The sequence below is a fragment of the Conger conger genome, chromosome 16 (genome assembly GCF_963514075.1).
Source record: "Conger conger chromosome 16, fConCon1.1, whole genome shotgun sequence".
NCBI classification, from domain to species: Eukaryota; Metazoa; Chordata; class Actinopteri; order Anguilliformes; family Congridae; genus Conger; species Conger conger.
The window spans coordinates 4115635-4135511 of NC_083775.1; the positions used below are offsets into that span (position 1 = coordinate 4115635).

At 46.1% G+C, this 19877-nt stretch overlaps 1 protein-coding gene across 1 annotated transcript; it reads right to left on the reverse strand.

Annotated features, from left to right (window-relative positions):
• Positions 1-16023: 16023 nt before the first annotated feature.
• On the reverse strand, positions 16024-18423 carry LOC133113994 (phosphoinositide-interacting protein-like). The gene is made up of 2 exons (XM_061223189.1): positions 18292-18423; positions 16024-16480 (listed from the first exon to the last, which is right to left on the reverse strand). The coding sequence occupies exon 2, from the start codon at positions 16423-16425 to the stop codon at positions 16024-16026; it is 402 nt and encodes a 133-aa protein (XP_061079173.1). The 5' UTR covers positions 16426-16480; positions 18292-18423.
• Positions 18424-19877: the final 1454 nt, after the last annotated feature.

Here is a 19877-nt window from a genome sequence, read left to right on the forward strand (position 1 = left end):
ATCTTCATCAGCCTTCTTCTTGGCCTTTCCTCCTCTTCCTCTGCCGGTTGACTTCCTCATCGCTGGATGAGGAAGAGGAGGAGGAGGAAAGGCGCTGAAGGGGCTGCGACTCCTTTTTCCTCCTCCTCCTCTGGCCTTCGCTCTTATCTGCAGCCAGAAACCAAAGGTTTGTGGAGGTCAGGGACATCGGTTGGCATGATGCGACCTTACCCCTGGAAGTAGCAATGAGAGTGTGATTCGTTTTCCGTGGTCCGTAGTCAAACAGGACATGCGCGATATCGATTGCAGTGCCGAGACTGCTCAAGTGGAAGTGAGTCGGCCGATTGCACACACAATGCACGTAGAGCAGTAGCCCTGGGAGTGGCTGCTTTTTGTTTTCACCTTAAAATCAGCAACCAATGCAGACCCAAGAAACCAGGTGAGGCGAGTTAACTGTGTAATTGACAGCTTTAATTTATTAAATAAGTGCCGAGCAACAACCAAAGCCAGCACACCCTGCGGCTCTCCAGGACCAGGAGTGAGGACCACTGGAGTACAGACTGGCATTAAAGATGACAGAAGGGAATCCATACTGTGACACATTGGGCATATGAGTGAAATAAAGAACCTTGACTCTTGGAGGCAGGAAGCTGAAGTGGAAGATGAAGATGATGAACAGTGATCTAAAGTGGTCTGAAACACATTTTGATGCACGATGACGTCTGAAAAGCATTGATGTCTAGCCGTTCTTCACCTTTCTGGTTCTTCATGTTGATTAATCTAACTGTTGGAAACGCTTATCTCATTGCTGTTGTTGCTACATGCATGCATAGTACGACATATCATTTTAGCTACCAGATCTGCTGTAGCTAGCTAACGTTAGCTAGCTACCAATATGAGCTGATGGTATTTCACAAAGCAGGATTACTGCACTGTATAAACCCAAAAGGGCCTTTTATTTTACTTCCATATTCCTGATTTAGGGGAGTTTAGGGTTTTATTCAGTGCAGAGATCTAACTGTTCGCTAATTTAGGTCAAATACCCTATTCCTGCAGTGCGGTGCCATTGCCTGTCCCCCGAGACGCCCTTATATCTTAGTTTTCTTCTGCTACAGGCCAACCATATGATGCATAACGGATGCCCTGTCGTCTAGGCCGAGTTTAACCCCTGTGTATTACCGTAAAACACGTCATCGGAACACATCCTCCTGGAAAGTGAGGTGACTAAGAACGGTCCAGTATGACGTGAGATGCGAAATGTAAAAAGCCAGTTTCGTGTCTGTCAGATCGCGTTTTCGATACAGCACGAATGTCTGCCGCAGCTGGCTTTTAGAGTCCTACTACCCAGAATGCTTTTAGGGTGACAGGCGTCTTTTGTTATGGAGAGTCATGGTTACGGTAGCTGGCGTTCAAAACGGTCTTCGGAATGTCTAATATCTCGTTTTCATATGGTTTCGAACCCAGCAGTGTAACGCAGGGCGCATCGTTTAGGGTTGCGATGGGGTAATGGGCTCACTTTCCTCACAGTTACGCGCAGTTTTTGAAGGGCATTCGTGTTACACGCAGACACGTGCTTTTGCGATGACATCATCACTACGGTCCTGCGGTCGGATCTTACACCTGCAGGAACAGTTTGTAAACACTGAGATAGGCGCTGGCACAACTAGCTTGATAAGTTAACCCACAAGCACATTCTATGACAAAATATCAGGCGGCCTACTTTATTGCTTTTTATTATAACAGGAAAATGTAATTGTTTATATATGTGCGATGCACACGGTAGGCGATAGTTCACTTTGACATGCATGCAGTTTACGGTAAGAAAGGACAGATTCGGGGGCGAGAGGACTGAATGTAGAGTAGTTACGTTCTCATGGGAATGAGAATGAAAATAGAATCAGTATTGTAGAAAGAAAGGTAGTAATCCAAAGCAAAGGAGTGTTTGCTTGATAAATGTTATTTATATAAATGAAATTAATGGCTAAAAATGTCACTCGGGAAAAAGTAATCATTGTAAGCTACTAACGCTACGGTATTTTGGGGAAAAATACAATACATATGTTACTGACGTTTTTGAGCTTTTGCCTATCATTGTACACTACTTGTAATGTCAACAAAGGAATGACTGCATTGCGACTGTAATGCTCTTTTGTCACGGTATGCAATACATTACGAATAATGTACTCATATTTAACCATTAAACATTTATGCCTACTGTTGAGGCAATGTTTATTTAATCTAGAGAGGTCTACATTACATTACATTACATTATTGGCATTTGGCAGACACTCTTATCCAGAGTGACGTACAGTTGATGAGACTTAAGCAGGAAACAATCCTCCCAACGGCTATGCTGATCTTATTGTGGCTACACCGGGATTAGAACCACCAACCTTGCGTGTCCCAGTCATTTACCTTAACCACTACGCTACAGGCCGCCCCTTAAAGGATCTAAAGGATCAAGTGGGAAGAGTTAAAGGAGGTGTGAGACAACCCCAAATCTTTTGGAAGTGACAAATGCATCACAATAGATGGATTGCTTCCAATGGTAAATGGCTGGCATTTATATAGCGCCTTTATCCAAAGCGCTGTACAACTGATGCTTCTCATTCACCCGTTCGCACACATGCAAGCCTGTTGGGCCTTGCTCAAGGGCCCAGCAGCTGTGCTGATCTTATCGTAACCACACCGTGGCTTGAGCCACCAACCAAGAGTTTCATGTTTCAGCATCACAGAGGAAGGCAGGGTTTCAATGGGCTGGGCCGTCACTAATAATTCTGCTCTTATCATGCCGGTAACTCATGTCGCATCTGCCAACATTCACATTTCATTTTATCATCTGATAAAAATGGTAAATGGTTGGCATTCATGGCATTCATCACCTTCATCCAAAGCGCTGTACAATTGATGCTTCTCATTCACCCATTCATACACACACTCACACACTGACGGCGATTGGCTGCCATGCAAGGCGCCGACCAGCTCGTCAGGAGCATTTGGGGGTAAGGTGTCTTGCTCAGGGACACTTCGACACAGCCCGGGCGGGGGATCGAACTGGCAACCCTCCGACTGCCAGACGACTGCTGTTACTGCCTGAGCCATGTCGCCATGTCAGTGAGTTTTATCAGAGTGTCCAGATATGGTTAAGATCAGTGACAGAGGACTGGAAACCTTCATACAATCTCATTCTACCAAAGTATCAGTATTTCAACCTAAGAGTATTAAGCATGTCTTGCAGTCCCTGATGGACCGTTTTGCATCAACAGTGATTTGATAGCACCACCTAGTGCCTATTTCATATATCATAAAAGTGCAGATGACAACGGACTGCTTCATTTACAGGTGTATTTTTCCAGTACGAGGATAATAATGAACATGTTATTTTCCCGAAGATTAATACATTACAAAAGACATGAACTGAAAACAAAACATTTACAATTGTATGTGATTTTTCTGAATAAAAGTTAATTTCCTCAAAATGAACCACTGCATTCGCGATATGTCACGGTTTGTAATGGGTGTTTGTCATGGGGCTGTTGTGTTCGACAGCGCCGGTTAAGCTCCATTTGGGTACAGGAGGTTTGAGGAATGAACGTGGGGGTGAATGACTGATGGTCGATCTGTAATGGTGGGTTTGAGTCGGGACACGGCCTGCTGTATAAGGGACTAAGGAGCACAGCTGCAGACAGACTGACTGACACAGAATTTAACACAGCGCTTCTTAAACTTTGGGTCAGGACCCAAAATGGGTCTGAGGAGTGTCTCACAGTGAGGCTGTCGTCCGCTAGGCTTTGCTCGTATGTGTATGTGATGGGCCCCCGGAAGGTCTGGATAAATGTACTCATTACTCCATCCATCCATTATCTGAACCCGCTTATCCTGAACAGGGTCGCAGGGGGGCTGGAGCCTATCCCAGCATACATTGAGTGAAAGGCAGGAATACACCCTGGACAGGTCGCCAGTCCATCGCAGGGCGCACACACCATTCACTCGCATACTCATACCCACGGGCACTCTCCAATCAGCCTAATCTGCATGTTTTAGGACTGTGGGAGGAAACCGGAGTACCCGGAGGAAACCCACGCAGACACGGGGAGAACATGCAAACTCCACACAGAGAGGCCCCGGCCGACCGGGATACGAACCCAGGACCTCCTTGCTGTGAGGCGGCAGTGCTACCCACTGCACCATCCGTGCCCCCCCCCACTGCACCATCCGTGCTCCCCCCCCCCACTGCACCATCCGTGCTCCCCCCCCCCGCCACCCGGCCCCCCCACTGCACCATCCGTGCCGCCCTGTACTAATTACTGAAGCTACTAATACATTTCTAAATTGGGTCCTGATATTAAAACATTTTAAGAAGCAGTTTTAACACATAAAGCCCTCTTCTACTCATCCCATGCATGGAAATACTGTTAGTACCTGGCATCTGGCTTCAGTACTTACACACAGATTGTGTAAGAAAAAAGATTGAGTCTCTAGCAATCTCCCTCATTCTACTCCCCTTCGTAAAATTTCTGTACAAATGTTTATTGATTGCAGAGTGTGAAGCAACAGGGTAATTACTGTTATCAAAGTCTTCCCTCAAAGCAGGAAGTGTGGAATATAGCCCTCCCTGGAAACGGGGGCGAGAGGAATTAGTTGTGTGTCAATCACATCAAACAAATAAAGAAATTGTCTGTGCATTTCAAGATTATTATTTACCTTGACAAGATATTTATATTCTGTAATCCTTCCTTGGGTTGTCTCGTTTTCTCTGACGTGAGAATTCCATTTAATACTGATGATGAAGAAACACCTCAAGAAACGACATCTTGAAAATGGCAAGAGTATTTATTCATTCTTTTTAATCAGTTTTGGGCACCCACTCTCAGAGTGACCTATATTCTTGCACTGGACAATTTATTAATCAGAAAATATTTGCTGCATCAATTCAGGTTATACATCTTGCTAAAGGGTACAAAGGGTTCCTAACTTGAGACACAACGCTTTTGGGTTATGCATCAGTTCCATAGCCACTTCAGATAAGTGACCATATCTTACATTTCCCAATAAGCTGTTTTCTGCGAAGCACGAAGGCACAAAGCTGTGACCCTTATTTCAAGGACACAAGCTGGAATAAAGGCCCTTTGTGCCTGGCTGAAACAGTCACAGGGTCACATCAGTGGCCCCTCTGGGCTGTCTCCTTTTGTTTTACACATCGCTAAAATGTGCACTCAATTTCCCCCATGTGACACAGCGACACCATACACTGTATTCATTTAGCAGACGCTCTTATACAGAGCGACATACAATACAGTGCAAATCACAACCAGGGACAAGACTGCTGACTGACCTCGAGGGAAGTACGCTTCCAAGTGTGATCACATTGATAAAAAAACTTGAACCCTTGTAGATTAATCAGATAAACTGACCAAGTAGCAATACCAAAGATTTGGCAAGTAGAACTCCATGTATAATAGATAATATATAATATATAATAGTATAATATTTTGGCCAATAACGGCATGCAATTACGGCAAACGGGCAACTGAAAACTGCCAGGAACAATGCCTATTTCCATGGCGTTCAGCCTTCAGCAACACCTTACAGAGGGAGAACTGGAGGGAGGGGCGCCATGACAACCTGCAAGCGCACCAGAAACACAAAATTAATTTGGCTTGTGTTTTTAAATCTTTAAAAATTGAACTGCCTCATAACTGCAGGGTCGGCAGTTTGCTTTATATTATGACTTTAAAATGGTGACAAAATTTAACTTCAGCACCTGCAATTGATGTAGCAGGCATCATGCAATAATGCAGTGCTCGGGTTCACTCTCTGCCCCAAACTATACATGGGTAAACAGATGTACCCGCAGAGGTTAGGCAATACAGCTCACAAGACAGAGCGATGCGTCAGTGTGCCAACCATCGGGAAGAACAAGAGCTTCCACTTATCGGTCCCAGGGGTTCCTATGGGAGCTGCCCAATGCCACAAGGAGCCTGTTCATGGAGGCAGCCATGTTGGACTGTGGGGCTCTTTGGCACCAGAGCATGCGCACTGGGCACCTAAAGGGGAAGGAATCTTCTTCTGCACGGCAAAAAAAATAAAAATAATAATAATAATAATTAAAAACATTATTGGTCCCAGGAGAGTAATGAGTTCAGTGTGAAGACATTTTAGATTTCAAAAGTACCGTCGAAAAAAGTCAATATGATTGTGCCACCGCTGGGTTAAAGTCATAGTTTTGAATGGACTTCAATGGGGAAGCATGCTTTTTGGCACCAGAGGCTGAATGAACTGCAGTACCTCCGGTCACCACTGGAGGTTGTGAGCTTCTGGGGGAATGTCTGTCCCTGGGCCCCGGGTGTAAACAGACAGCAGCCACTGGCTGCCATTCTGAAGCTACTGATCATTTTCCCCCAACAGATTGTTTTGCTGTTTGAGTAGACCCTGGTAGAAGTAGGCCCAAATTGATCAAATATGGCAACTACCAACGAAAAACATCTAATATCACCGAGCACATGGCAATCAGTCCGGAGTCTACAAAGGCCAATGGTACACAAACATTCAAGGGATTTTTCTGCCTTTTTTCTGATTTACTATTTTATTTTCTCGGTTTGTAATCAACCAATTCACACATGGTCAAAGAGCAGACTCAGAGCTTTTATTAAAGGGTATTTTTATACATTTTGGCTTCGCCATGTAGTAATTACAGAACTTTTATATACAGTCCCCCATTTTTTGCTTGAGACAAATTACCAATGTAAAATAAGAGTTATGTTTTGTACTTGGTTGCATATCCTTTGCATGTCATGACATCCTGATGTCTGTAACCTATCAACATCAGCAGAGTCTGGATATCTTATCTTCAGGTTGTCCTGCAAGCGATACTAAAACTCTTTTGAAAACTGTTATGCTGATAACAGTGATATGGCTGACATTTATATAGCACCTTTATCCAAAGTGCTGTACAATTTATGCTTCTCATTCATCCAGTATACACTCACCGAGCACTTTATTATGTATTTATTACTTATTCTTTAGACTTCTACTGCTGTAGCCTATCCACTTAGAGTTATGATGCATTGTGTGTTAAGAGATGCTCTGCATACCACTGTTGTAATGTGTGGTTATTTGCGTTACTGTCACCTTCCTGTCAGCTTCGACCAGTCTGACCCTTCTCCTCTGACGTCTCTCATTGACGAGGCGTTTCTGTCTGCAGAACGGCTGCTCACTGGATTTTTTTGTTTTTGTTTTTTGCACCATTCTTTGCAAACTCGAGAGATCCCAGGAGATCAGCCGTTTTTCTGATACTCAAACCACCCCGTCTGCCACCAACAATCCTTCCACGGTCAAAGTCAATGAGATCACCTTCTTCCCCCCCATACTGAGGGTTGATGTGAACATCAGCTGAAGCTCCTGACACACACAATTGGCCGATTAGACAATCGCATAAATAAGCAGGTGTAATAAAGTAAAAAAATATATAAAATCCTAATAAAGTGCTCGGTGAGTGTCTGTCCGGGGCCGGCCGGCAGTGGCACGGAGGGTACATCGGGTCTGAGTTAAATGAAGTGGATGCAGGGGGGGGGGGGGGGGGGAAGTGGCTGACAGCACTCAGGAACCCGCACATCCTAATAGCATCAGAAAGCTTTTACGGGCCACTCAGAGCCTCTCCGCCGGTCCACTAACGCCGCGGCGGCCCCATCAGCCCCCCGGGCAAGCCCGGGCCCCGCCCCGCTCCCGCCCGCACCGCTCATCAAGACAACATATCTCACGGCTTGAGGAGGACGACAATAACCATCCATTATTCACGGGCAGTCGCAGCTGGAGCCGTAACTACTGCGCCTCTCCAAAAACGGAACCAGAACAGAGGCGGCGGCCGGCGGCGGCGCCCTCTGCAGGTGACAGTTGGCGGTAATATCGCGGATTATTAACGCTGCAGTGAGTCCGCAAGCCCCTCTATTGGTCATCTGACTTACTCGTGCATTTTCTCTGGTCACGTATTCATTCTTGCGCATGTCTTAATTCCTGACTTAATACTAATAATTTGTTATTTAGCTGACACTTTCATCCGGAGCGAAGTACAGTTGATTAGACCAAGAAGGGGACAATCCTCCCCTGGAGCAATGCGGGGTTAAGGGCCTTGCTCAAGGGCCCAACGGCTGAGCGGCGCCTCTTCAGTGACGCTACAGCGAATTATAGGGCTGTGAGCCAGACACTGTGTGGATCTTATCGTGGCTACAGCGGGGCTTGAGCCACCGACCTCCTGGGTCCCAGTCACACACCTCAGCCGCTAGGCTACAGACTGTGATTTATTTCTTGTAATCCCATGAGAAAGGCCTAAAAAGTGTTTTGGCTCATTTTTTACGCCTCTTCTCTTGTCGTCACCTGGCAACCACCCCCTGTCCTGTATCACACCAATACGGCTTACTGTTTAATCGGGTTCAAAGGAGCCCTGGATTCAATCAATATAGAAAAAAATTGTTAAAGAATCTTCATTGTTTTCAATCATTCGTGTTTTTGGGCACCATTCTCCATCGACTGCCATTAAATTAATTTAAATCTGCGGTCTCCCGACATCCCATAATAACCACTTGTGGTGTTACTATTGCGAGAAATAATTGACAGTCAAATGCAATTTAAAGGAAACTTATTTTTTTATTTCGTTTCAGAGCACCATAATAAATCAGTTAATTAATTACAAAAGAGCTGACTGACTTGTCAAACTGCTGCCAAGTGCTTTCATTATTTGTGACCAAATAAAGTAAATAGCAGATGGCGGACAGGATGAGAAAGAAAATGTAAAGGGAAAATGGGACCATGAGAAACATGAATGGGAAATAAATATGTATGATTATCAGGAACCAAAACTAGACATACAAAATGATATGCACACTGCCTCTGCTAAAAAAAATATTCTGGATACTGTATGTACAGTGAATATCTCATTCTATCTTTATCACAGCTGAGAATTGAATATCTCATTCTATCTTTATCTAGTGGTAGACAGTGCTAACAATGTCTGAACTTTCAACTATTCCTCCAATTATCTTTTGTAAGTAGGAATATTTAATATATCTTTATAAAAAGGCCAGAAACTCTTTGAAGTGAACAGCTTACTTTTAAAACAATGTTTAATGTTGTTACAATTTGTTTTCATGTAATATTTAATATTGTCCTGATTTTTATCCCGAAAGAGTGGCTGCTGCATGTGCAAAAACTAGTAATAATAAACATCAATTATGATAATAATTCCTTGGGACACTTTTTGTAAATACAGTTTGTGAGTCTGCCCTCACAACCAGTTTCAATAAGATACCCAAAACACTGCACATTTTTACAATCCGCATGTTCTTAGCTATTTATATACAGTATCTGGGCCAAATTGTGGTATAATAACATGTGAATGTATTTTGCAATCACTCAGCTGAAATCAGTGTTTTTTTCTTTGTGTTTGAGTTTGGGACACCACATAAGATAAGGTGGGACGCAGCATGAACACATCGACACAAAGACACTTCACTTCAATTTACAGATCATTATTCAAGCATCGGACACTTCCAAATTGTGTCTTTACCATTTCATTTGGAATATTTGACATGATATGGCCTATGAGAGCGGACATATAAAACAGCACAGCAGTTAAACCTGCAGGACTGTGGCTTTGTGTGTTCTACTGCCAGGAAGTCCACAGAACCATGAAGGAGATACGTACGTGTCCCATGATGGATTAATAATTAATCTCTAATCGTTCCCTCTCTTTGGCTCGACCTGGAAATCGATAACATTGTGCATGAATTATGGCTGCAATGTAAACAACATTACTGTAATATTGCGTTGCTCGTGGATGTGTCCGTGATGTCAGTGTTCATGCCCGATCACCCCCTCCCCTATGAACCCACTTCAGTTCTAAAAGCTATGAACATCAATTCATCTCAATTGCCAAACGTGAATGAGAAATATGTATAATTCATATCTTTGTGTTTATATTGTACAAACACAAGTGTGCACATATTGTAGGAAATCTCAAACAAGAAACGTATAAAAGCTATTCTGATAAGAAGCATATTGGGTTTCTTATGAGTACAGGCTTTTAAGCTGACATTTCAGATGCGTTCCTTACATTTGGTATTTTTTCATTTTGAATGTATTATTTTGCCATAAGCGGTACTGCCAGTGCGGTTCAGTGATGAGCTTGGGAAATGAGTTTGTAAATGGGGTTTGAAATCAGATTTGCCTAAATGTGAGATGATAAAATTTCCTTTAAAAACCCAATTTAATATTGTGTCATTATCAGCCGTGGGTTTTTTTTCCCCTCTGGCTGATGAGATCAAGGCTGCTGGAATCCGATGCTTATCCGGCTGCTGCCGTGTCTCCAGGAAGTCATATTTTGCGTCTTGCTCAAACGTTAGCGACACGATTGAATTAAGTTCAGATTGCTCGGGTCAGGTTTGATCGGCAACCACAGTAGCCAGGAGGACAGTCCTGCTCGGATCAGTGTATTCCCATCGGCCGCTTGTTTTTCCCAACGATCGAACTGGGAATTGGCTGCATTTGAGCCTGGCTCCTCTGCAGTGAACTGAGGGGTGTGTGTGTGTGTGTGTGTGTGTGTGTGGGGCAAGTTTGGGGGGGTCCGAGACCAGTCGTCTGAAAAAAAAAAAAAACACAAATCACACGGTAATCAGCTTTACATCAGTGCTCCCTGACCTCATTGGCAAAAATTCTACTAACCCTGCTGATTAAACCGGGTGATGGTTTGAGGGCCAGGCGGACGTGGGAAGACCCTTTCTGCTGACAGAACCACAACAGCGTGCGACGCAAACAGAGAGCAGAGCTGTCAGTGAAACAGCATGATGACACAATGTGGCACACATCCTTATATCCTTACACTTCACTGGTCTTTGCATACAGCCATGAGAAATGATTCAGAATTCCTGTTCATTACATTACATATTATTTTAGCTGATGCTTTTATCCAAAGCGACTTACAGTTGGGGTGGCACGGATGGTGCAGTGGGTAGCACTGCTGCCTTCACAGCAAGGAGGTCCTGGGTTCGAATCCCGGTCGGCCGGGGCCTCTCTGTGTGGAGTTTGCATGTTCTCCCCACGTCTGCGTGGGTTTCCTCCGGGTACTTCGGTTTCCTCCCACAGTCCAAAGACATGCATGTTAGGCTGATTGGAGAGGCTGATTGGAGTCTAAATTGCCCGTAGGTATGAGTGTGTGAGTGAATGGTGTGTGTGCCCTGCGATGGACTGGCGACCTGTCCAGGGTGTATTCCTGCCTTTCGCCCAATGTATGCTGGGATAGGCTCCAGCCCCCCTGCGACCCTGTTCAGGATAAGCGGGTTAAGATAATGGATGGATGGATGGATGGACTTACAGTTGATTAGGCTACTCAGGGGACAATGTGCCCTGAAGCAGTGCGGGGTTACTGGCTCAAGACCCCAACAGCTGCTTGGATCTTATCACGGCTCGGGCTTGAACCACCAACCTTCTGGGTTTAGCCGAAGAAAATTGGTTTTAAGATGGGATTTAAAAGCAGGGACTGACTCTAATATTGAGAGGCAGGCCTTTAGGAGCCATCACAGCAAAGGCACAATTACCGTTGGATCTAACGTCCTTGTCGGTTTTCACTCCAACCCTAACAAAAGCACGCCTCATTCAACAGCTAGAGCAGGGCTGCCCAACCCTGTTCCTGTAGATCTACCATCTTTAATTTTTTCACTCCAATCCTAGCAAAAGCACACGTCATCGAAGAGCTAGAGATCACATGCATGAGCTGTTAAATACAAGAGTCAGGTCTGCTGTGTTAGGGCTGAAATGAACCCCGACAGGATGGTAGTTCTCCAGGAAGAGGGCAGGGCAGCCCTGGCCTTAATGACAGCAGGACGGAGCAGATCCTGGTGTTAACAGGATTTGCCGGCACCAGATGCGGACTGCGCTACGCTGACGATGCGCTAACGATGCCCTCCCTGTGTGGGCTGGTCAGAGAGCGCTTGGCCTTAGAGAGCACAGCGCGGATCAGCAGATGGTCAGCGCTGGCGCCCCCAGCCCCCGGCCCCCGGCCCCCGGCCCCCGGCCCCCGGGTCTCCGATGCGTCTGCGGTCGGCCTGAAACGGGCCAGGATCACTTCCGTCGTGCTCCCTGTCCCACAGACACACACCAACGCAGAGACTCACGGAGCATCCAGAGACACACACATATCGTGAGATAAACACACACTTTTCCCACATCTTCTTTTTTTCCTATTACCCTTCTCTCCCCCTCTCTCTCTCACACACACACACACACACATCTGGAAACATGCACAAGCTCACACTTACCACAACTTTCCATATCTCACACACACACACACAGACACACACACACAGATACACACGCACACACAGACACACACACACACACACACACACACTCACACACACACAGATACAGTTCACACTTAATCAAATACACACTTTCCACAACTTTACATGTCTCTCTCACACACACACACACACACACACACACACACACAGACACACACACACATATACACACAAACAAAATCTGTAATCCTTGGAATTACAAGCACTGTATGAACAGTTTCCATGTTCTCGAGCTGCTGTTGCTAGGAGAAATGACAGTGCTTTATTAATCCGCCTGACAGTCAGGATTGTAACATTCCCAGAGGAATACTCTATAATACTATCCATGTAAACAAGCCCCACACCTGTGCTGTACTTCAGCTCTGACCTGCACATCATAATGCTGACTCACGATAAAGAGTGTCCGTAAACGTGATCAAAAGGAACAATTCCCTTCACGAGAATAAAGGGTGGAAACGTATCGGTTGTGTTGGGGTGCACAGCAAGGGCAGATCCCTTTTCAACCTCTTTTCATAATTACTTTATTAGCACAATCATATCTTGAAAAGCACCAGCTACAGACTGCAAACGCATCCTAAAGATTCGTACAGGAATGAACCAGCGTAGTGTAAAGTATACAGCCGTCAGAAAACCAAGGTAACTGCTTGGAACGAATACCAGCACACAGACCAGCCCTCAGGACCAGAGTTGTGCACTCCTGACATTGAGTCAATGAGGCATGTCACTCTATGGTATAATAATAAAACTATATACTGTACTTTAGTATTACTATAATAGTTTATAATATAATAACTATATAATAATATCGATAGAGTGAGTGTCATGCCTCTTCGGCTTCCACTAAGAATAAAGGGCGGCAATTATTTCCAGTTGAAGATAGCAGACAATGTTTCAAGATTTGAAGCCGACTGTTTACAATGAAGCTTTTGAGCTACAATAGAGGGAGATACTCATTAAGAGTTTGTATGGAACATAGGATTAATGTTCTCATTGATTATCATTATTATTATTATTGATTAGATCTGATTAAATCTGAGGGGAGCTGAGCAGCAGAATTATGTTCTGTTCTGAAGCACGCACCTGGGAGAGGTGAGAGGTGTTCTACATTACAGGACACCTGGAACTGATAAGGACAGGGGATATACGCACGTGTGGGTCTCTGAAAAACACATCAAACGTAACATGCATCAACCGTCAAACTCCACTGTAATTCACCCGCGCAGCGCTGAAATATATCACAGCCTGATGCGAGATTATAGGTCTCTTAAATCCTAAAATATGACTTGAAATATGATTGTTGCATCTGACACGGCCTGAGGTGGAACTCAATCACATTGTATTTTAGTTTGCCAAGGTTTTATCGCTGGAGGTCTCACTTGAGGGGAGCTCAGAGTCTACGGAGCTGCAGACTCTGTAGGCAGCGATGTCCTGAAGTACGAGGTAATTTCATATGTATAGATCGTCCGGGGCACCTGCAGAAGAGAGGTACAGAAAGCGTAGGGTCTGGCGCTTGATAAGACGGGCAGGGCCCAGCGGGCAATGAGAACAGAACGGTAGCGCTCAACAGCAACAGCCAGCCAATGACAACGCAAAACGCTGAAATCCCACCACCCGCCATGAACCGTTCCAGCAAAGTACCAAATGGTAAATTGGTTGGCATTTATATAGCGCCTTTATCCAAATTTATCCAATTGATGCTTCTCATTCACCCATTCATACACACACTCACACACCGACGGCAATTGGCTGCCATGCAAGGCGCCGTCCAGCTCGTCAGGAGCATTTGGGGGTTAGGTGTCTTGCTCAGGGACACTTTGACACAGCCCGGGCGAGGGATCGAACCGGCAACCCTCCGGCTGCCAGACAACTGCTCTTACTGCCTGAGCCATGTCGCCCCTACCACACCTGCAAACTGCCAATTATGAAGATGGTGTCCTTAAAGGCGTTAGGATTTAGCACATCAAAAGGACGTGGTGTCGGCTAAAGAATTCTCATGTTAAAATAATAGAAGATAACATGTTTAAGCTTCTTTAAGTACTTTTATTAAGTACAGAGTACATTTAATCAGATAAGGCATTTATGGGAAAACATTTTCTTTCAATTACACTGGAAAACAAACTGTCTTAACAAGTGTTACAGGAATGAGTCTTAAGGTCTTTTTTTTTTTTACGTCACAAGTAGAAAATATTAGCTAGCTTGTTTTAGGTTACTATTTGCTTGTGGAGTTACATTTTTCTTACGCCAATGGGGAATCTTGAAATGAGTCAAACGGCATGAAAAGTACTACATGACAATGTTTTTTTTTCCTTTGCCGTTCCTGTTAATTGTTCATCTGGTTTGCGCGGCCAGCGCATTACTGGTCACACTAAATCCTATAATGTGGGGCTGACAAGAGCCCATTACCGGAAGTGCAAAGCTCAGATAATTGCCCACTAAAACGGCTGAAAGACGGACTGAAACTCCACTTTAATTGTGTGGTTAAACACATAATGGCTGGGAGTCATCCTCATCTTCTTCCTTTTAAAAAGCACCCCATGTCTTTTAGGTGGTGTCGTACAGTGACATTAATTGGTCTTTTTTTTTAATGCGTTTATAACACAGCCAATAAGAGGTAATGTATCACTGAAACGTCCGGGGAAAATTCCAGGAAAATTCCAGGAAAGTATGTCACACCTCACAATATTCCCTCCTTTTTCTATCATCGCAAAAACGTATATTTTTTTCAATATTTTATGTCAATATTTGGTATTTAACATTCATTCTCTCTTATGCACCAGCATGCAGTCTTGCACATAAATGAATTTATTGACATTCCTGGTGAAATATTCAATAACATACTGATGACACGGTTGTTGGAACCAAGACCAAAATGTTTCATGCTGACGTATATTTTTCTCAGTTTGTTTCGAATAGCATTTCTGTCGCAGCTGAATAATATTTGGTGAAGCCCTCTTCAGGACAGGGGACAGATTCCCCTGCGTTTTCAGTCCCACCACGTCCTTCAAGTGCTTTCAATCCATATCGTGACAACCGTCGAACCTCTGGTTCAGCTCCCACATCTGCGCGTGAAAACGACTTTAAAGGTACAATAGGTAAGATTTTTGTGTTAAAACATTGTTACAAGACCATAGTAAGTCCCTTCTTATCGTTGACAAAAAACTCACTGACTGTTGACTCACCCTCTGCCTGTGTTTATAGCCCTTAAATCCAGGTTTCGAAATATACAGTTGATGGCCTGACACGCTGTACCATAACATTGTATAGCTGTACAATAATTCAAGCTCATTGGTGGAAAATTGGTTCTAATTGCCACAGCCAATGGCATTTCAACGTCAGCGTTTACAGAGAAGGAGAAGGAATAAACAGTGCTGTGGTATCAAGATGTTTGTTGCTGCTATCCCTCTCTTGACCGTTAGAAGCCCGAAATGACCTATTGTACCTTTAAATTACAGCGTCCTGGTTTCTCCACGACTGCGTCGGCCGCGGCACGTGGCCCCGATGCCCTCGAGACGCGATGAACAGCGAGACCGAACAGCGAGACCGAACAACGAGACCGAACAGCGAGACCGAACATGTCGAATTTGGTGCCGAACACCCGTCCTCAACACGCCGGCACATTCGCCCGACCTCCGGGGTCCTTTATTTGGGCGTGGAGAAACAGGGCCCCCCCCTGGATGAGACCGCTGGCGCGTCACAGGTTAAAGTGCGGCGGCCGGTAGTAGCTGACGGGCCTCTTCAGCGGCGGCTTCAGGTTCTCCTTGGTGATGGGAACCAGCACCAGGCCCACCACCAGCACCATCAGCCCGATAGAGAGCAGCGCTGGGCCCAGGATGTTCGTCACCTTCTTGGATATGGCGGCGAAGTACAGGCCGCTGAGCACGAAGCCGCAGATGAACACGGCGCCCCCGGAGGCCAGGAGGAGGATGGGGTACTGGTAGACCTCCCAGGCGCTGCGCGCCGACTCGGTGGTCCAGAGGGACTCGCTCTGGGACAGGCTGAACACGGTGCTCTCCGTCAGGCGGTCCTGCGACTGCGACTGCGACTGCGACTGCGAGCGGTCGCCCAGGGGGATGGCGTCTCCGCCCGCCTCCATTTCCTCTTCCGTGTCCCGGCCACGCAGGTCCGTGAACTCCGCGGTGGTGAAAGATCTGAGAAATTCAACACAAAAGAGTCAAGTCAAGCCAAGTCAAGTCAAGTCAATTTTATTTGTATCGTGCTTTCCACAGCAAACTGTCCCAAAGACGCATTACAGAGTAACAGAATGGAAGAGAAATGTGAAATATCAGCCCTGAACCCCCCCAAACAGCATATGAGGTAAACAAGTCCCTCGTGGGAGAAAAACCCTCAAACAGTGGCGAGAAGAAAATGGGAAGTAATGGAGAGGAACCCGGCTACAGGGAGAGGAACCCGGCTACAGGGAGAGGAACCCGGCTACAGGGAGAGGAACCCGGCTACAGGGAGAGGAACCCGGCTACAGGGAGAGGAACCCGGCTACAGGGGGATGCCCATTCTCCGCTGGCCTATTGAGATGGTAACGGTTAGAAATGGTAATAGTCACAAGAATACAGCTTCAAGCAGCGTTCTTCTTCAGGAGAATTACCTGAAACCGTAGCGAATTTCGACAAAGTAAGCGTAGTCCTGTAAACTCCCTCTTTTAGCACCTCTGACAGTACAGTGTTCAGCGGTCCTCAGCTTAAAATCAGCGATGTTTGTATTTCGCTGCTCATTGCCTGAGTGCTAAAAGCTAATGGAACTGTAAGTGGCTCCAATACTGAACAGATTATGTGCCCGTTAGAAAATGAGCCATTTAGCTCCCTGCTCTTTTTAACAGATTCCTAGTCAATTTATCATCAGGAGAAACACACACACACACACACACACACACACACACACACACACACACACACTGCAAGGATCTGTCCCTATAGTCACTGCAGAGTGCAGTTCCTACACGAGCTACGGGATCTCCTGGGATCTGGTGGAAGCTAAAGGTGGTCTCTCGGCCAATGAAAACACTAGTCAATCAGAGTCATTTTAGGTGAGAGTGAGCAATGTGACTCAGGTCTTTCCCAGATCCCAGTTCTCTCAGCTTTACATACATTTCCCAGACCAGGCAGTGCTGGACACTAAATTATCACACTACTATTGGACTGAGCAAGCGAGTATGTGGGTGCGTGCTGATATCTTCATGAATGATTGACGATTCATAATTCTCTTTTAAGATTGAACTGATTTAATATATCGGTTTAATGCACATTAATAACAGTTATGTGGATGAGGCTAATTATCATCGTTTTTAGGGACAGGATGAAACGGGAGTACCCGGTGAAAACACAGAGAGAGAGAGAGAGAGAGAGAGACACACACACACACACACACACTCACACTCACACTCACACTCACACTCACACTCACACATACACACATACACACACACATACACACACTCACACACACAGGGAGAACACGCGAGCGAGCGAACACACGCACACACGCACACACACACACACACACACACACATGCACGGGGAGAACATACACACACGTGCACACACACACACAGGGAGAACACACACACACACACACACACACACACACACACACACACACACACACACACACACACGCACACGCACACGGGGAGAACAAACACCATGCAGAGAGGACTCGAACCCAGAACCTCCTTCTTGCGTGGCGCCAGTGTGCTAAACGCGGCACCAACGTTCCGACAAGCAGATCGAAGAAACAGAGAGCGTGTACCCTTCCTCGGTTTACACCGATTTAACGAAGGCTTTTCTCCGAATACAGTTTCTATCCAGCAAACGCAATACAGATGTTGTTCAGAGATGATAGCACACACAGGTTGGGTTCGTAAAAGCCCCCGGTTCCCCATAAAAAGTTGAGTAAAGCGTTGGACCGGGCCGAGAGCCGGCTCCTGGGTCAGAACCGCAGCACGTACCTGGGAGAGGACGGCTGGGGAGGGTCAGAGTCGGTGACGGTCTCGGGTCCGGACTCGTCCGGAGCGCGGATGTGCAGTCCGCCGTTCAGGTCGGGTTTGGACAGGGGATCCAGCCGGAGCGGGAAGACGCCGCCCAGCCCCATTCCCTCCTCCCACGCTCCCGCGCTCCCTACCCCCCCGGCCAGGCTGGGGGTCTGGGACATGTCTGAGGAGTGACTGAAGCTCCACACGCCTGGGGCGGATACTCACTCTCTGCCTCATCCCCCTCTCCCCTCCCTTATCCCTCTCTCCCTCCCTCCCCTCCCTTATCCCTCTCTTCCTCCCTCCCTCCCTCTCCCTCCCGCTCCCTCCCTCTCTCCCTCCCGCTCTCCCCTCCCTCATCCCTCTCCCTCCCTCCCCTCCCTTATCCCTCTCTCTCCCTCATCCTTCCCCCCCTCTCTCACTCACCCTTCTCTCTCCCTCATTCTTCACTCGCTTTCTCTCCCTCCCTCATCCCTCTCTCCCTCTCTCTCTCTCTCTCGCTCTCTATCGCTCTCGCTCTCTGGCCCCCAAAATTACACACAGACGAGCGTTTGTTGGCTTTTCAAATCTCGATAATAAAAGTCCCCCCCCCCCCCCCCCATTCCCAGGTGAGAGGAGATGAATGAGATGCAGAAGAGTTTCTGCGGTCCCTGGGGCTGAGAGGACACGGTCGGTGAAACCAGGAGAGGCTGGTGCCTCCTGCTAATGACCAATCCCAGCAGGACCATGCCATCCAGGGCGTGTGCTTTTCCACAGGACAGACCCATTACAGCCACACAAGCATGCAGAAGATATACATAACATACCGTATATGCAGTGAGCTGATTTGGCTCTGAACTCCAGAATTTTAAGATCTGTAATTAGACAATTCTCATGTGACTAAAGTGCAGATTTTCAGCTTTTATTATTTTATACATCACCATGTCAAAGTTACTTTTTACTTTTTATACATCACCATGTCAAAGTTACTGTACTTCTTATACGTAGTCCCCACGTATTTCAGGGAACCATGATATTTCTGACATACGGGCTTCTGATTAGTCAGGTGTGTCTGATTGCTGCCTCCCAGGTCTAAGAGGGTTTCAGTATCTAGTCTCGAGTTTATAATTGCCATTATGAGAGTGTTTTTTTTTATTATTTATTATTATTTCTCAGTCAGAGACAAAGGCCAAACAATAGGCTTACCAAAATAAACTGTGTGGAACATCATCTTAGATTAAAAATCTTACATTGTGGAGTACAGAGCCAAATGAAGAAAAATGATAGGTCTGTCTCAGGACTTACAGAGCTCACTGTAAATACACATGCCTGTTGGACTTCATGCGTGAGTGGAGATTCAATTATACCCATCCCATCAGCAGTCCATTACCTCATCACACATAGGCCCCAGAAAGTTTCCATGGAAACGCGTGGCTTCTTCCTGTTATGGGTGATGATGCAACGTCTCCGTGTGGATGTGTCGAGGGGGCTGTTAGAGCTAAGTGCTGCTGCCTCCTGATTGGCCGGTTGAACCGACGCCGCGGTGCTGTTCGCTGGCTTGCAGGCGCAGCGTATCGTAGAGCACG

Coding starts and splice junctions, on each gene's coding strand:
- LOC133113994 (XM_061223189.1), bottom strand. CDS start 16,425: ATGGAGGCGGGCGGAGACGCCATCCCCCTGGGCGACCGCTCGCAGTCG.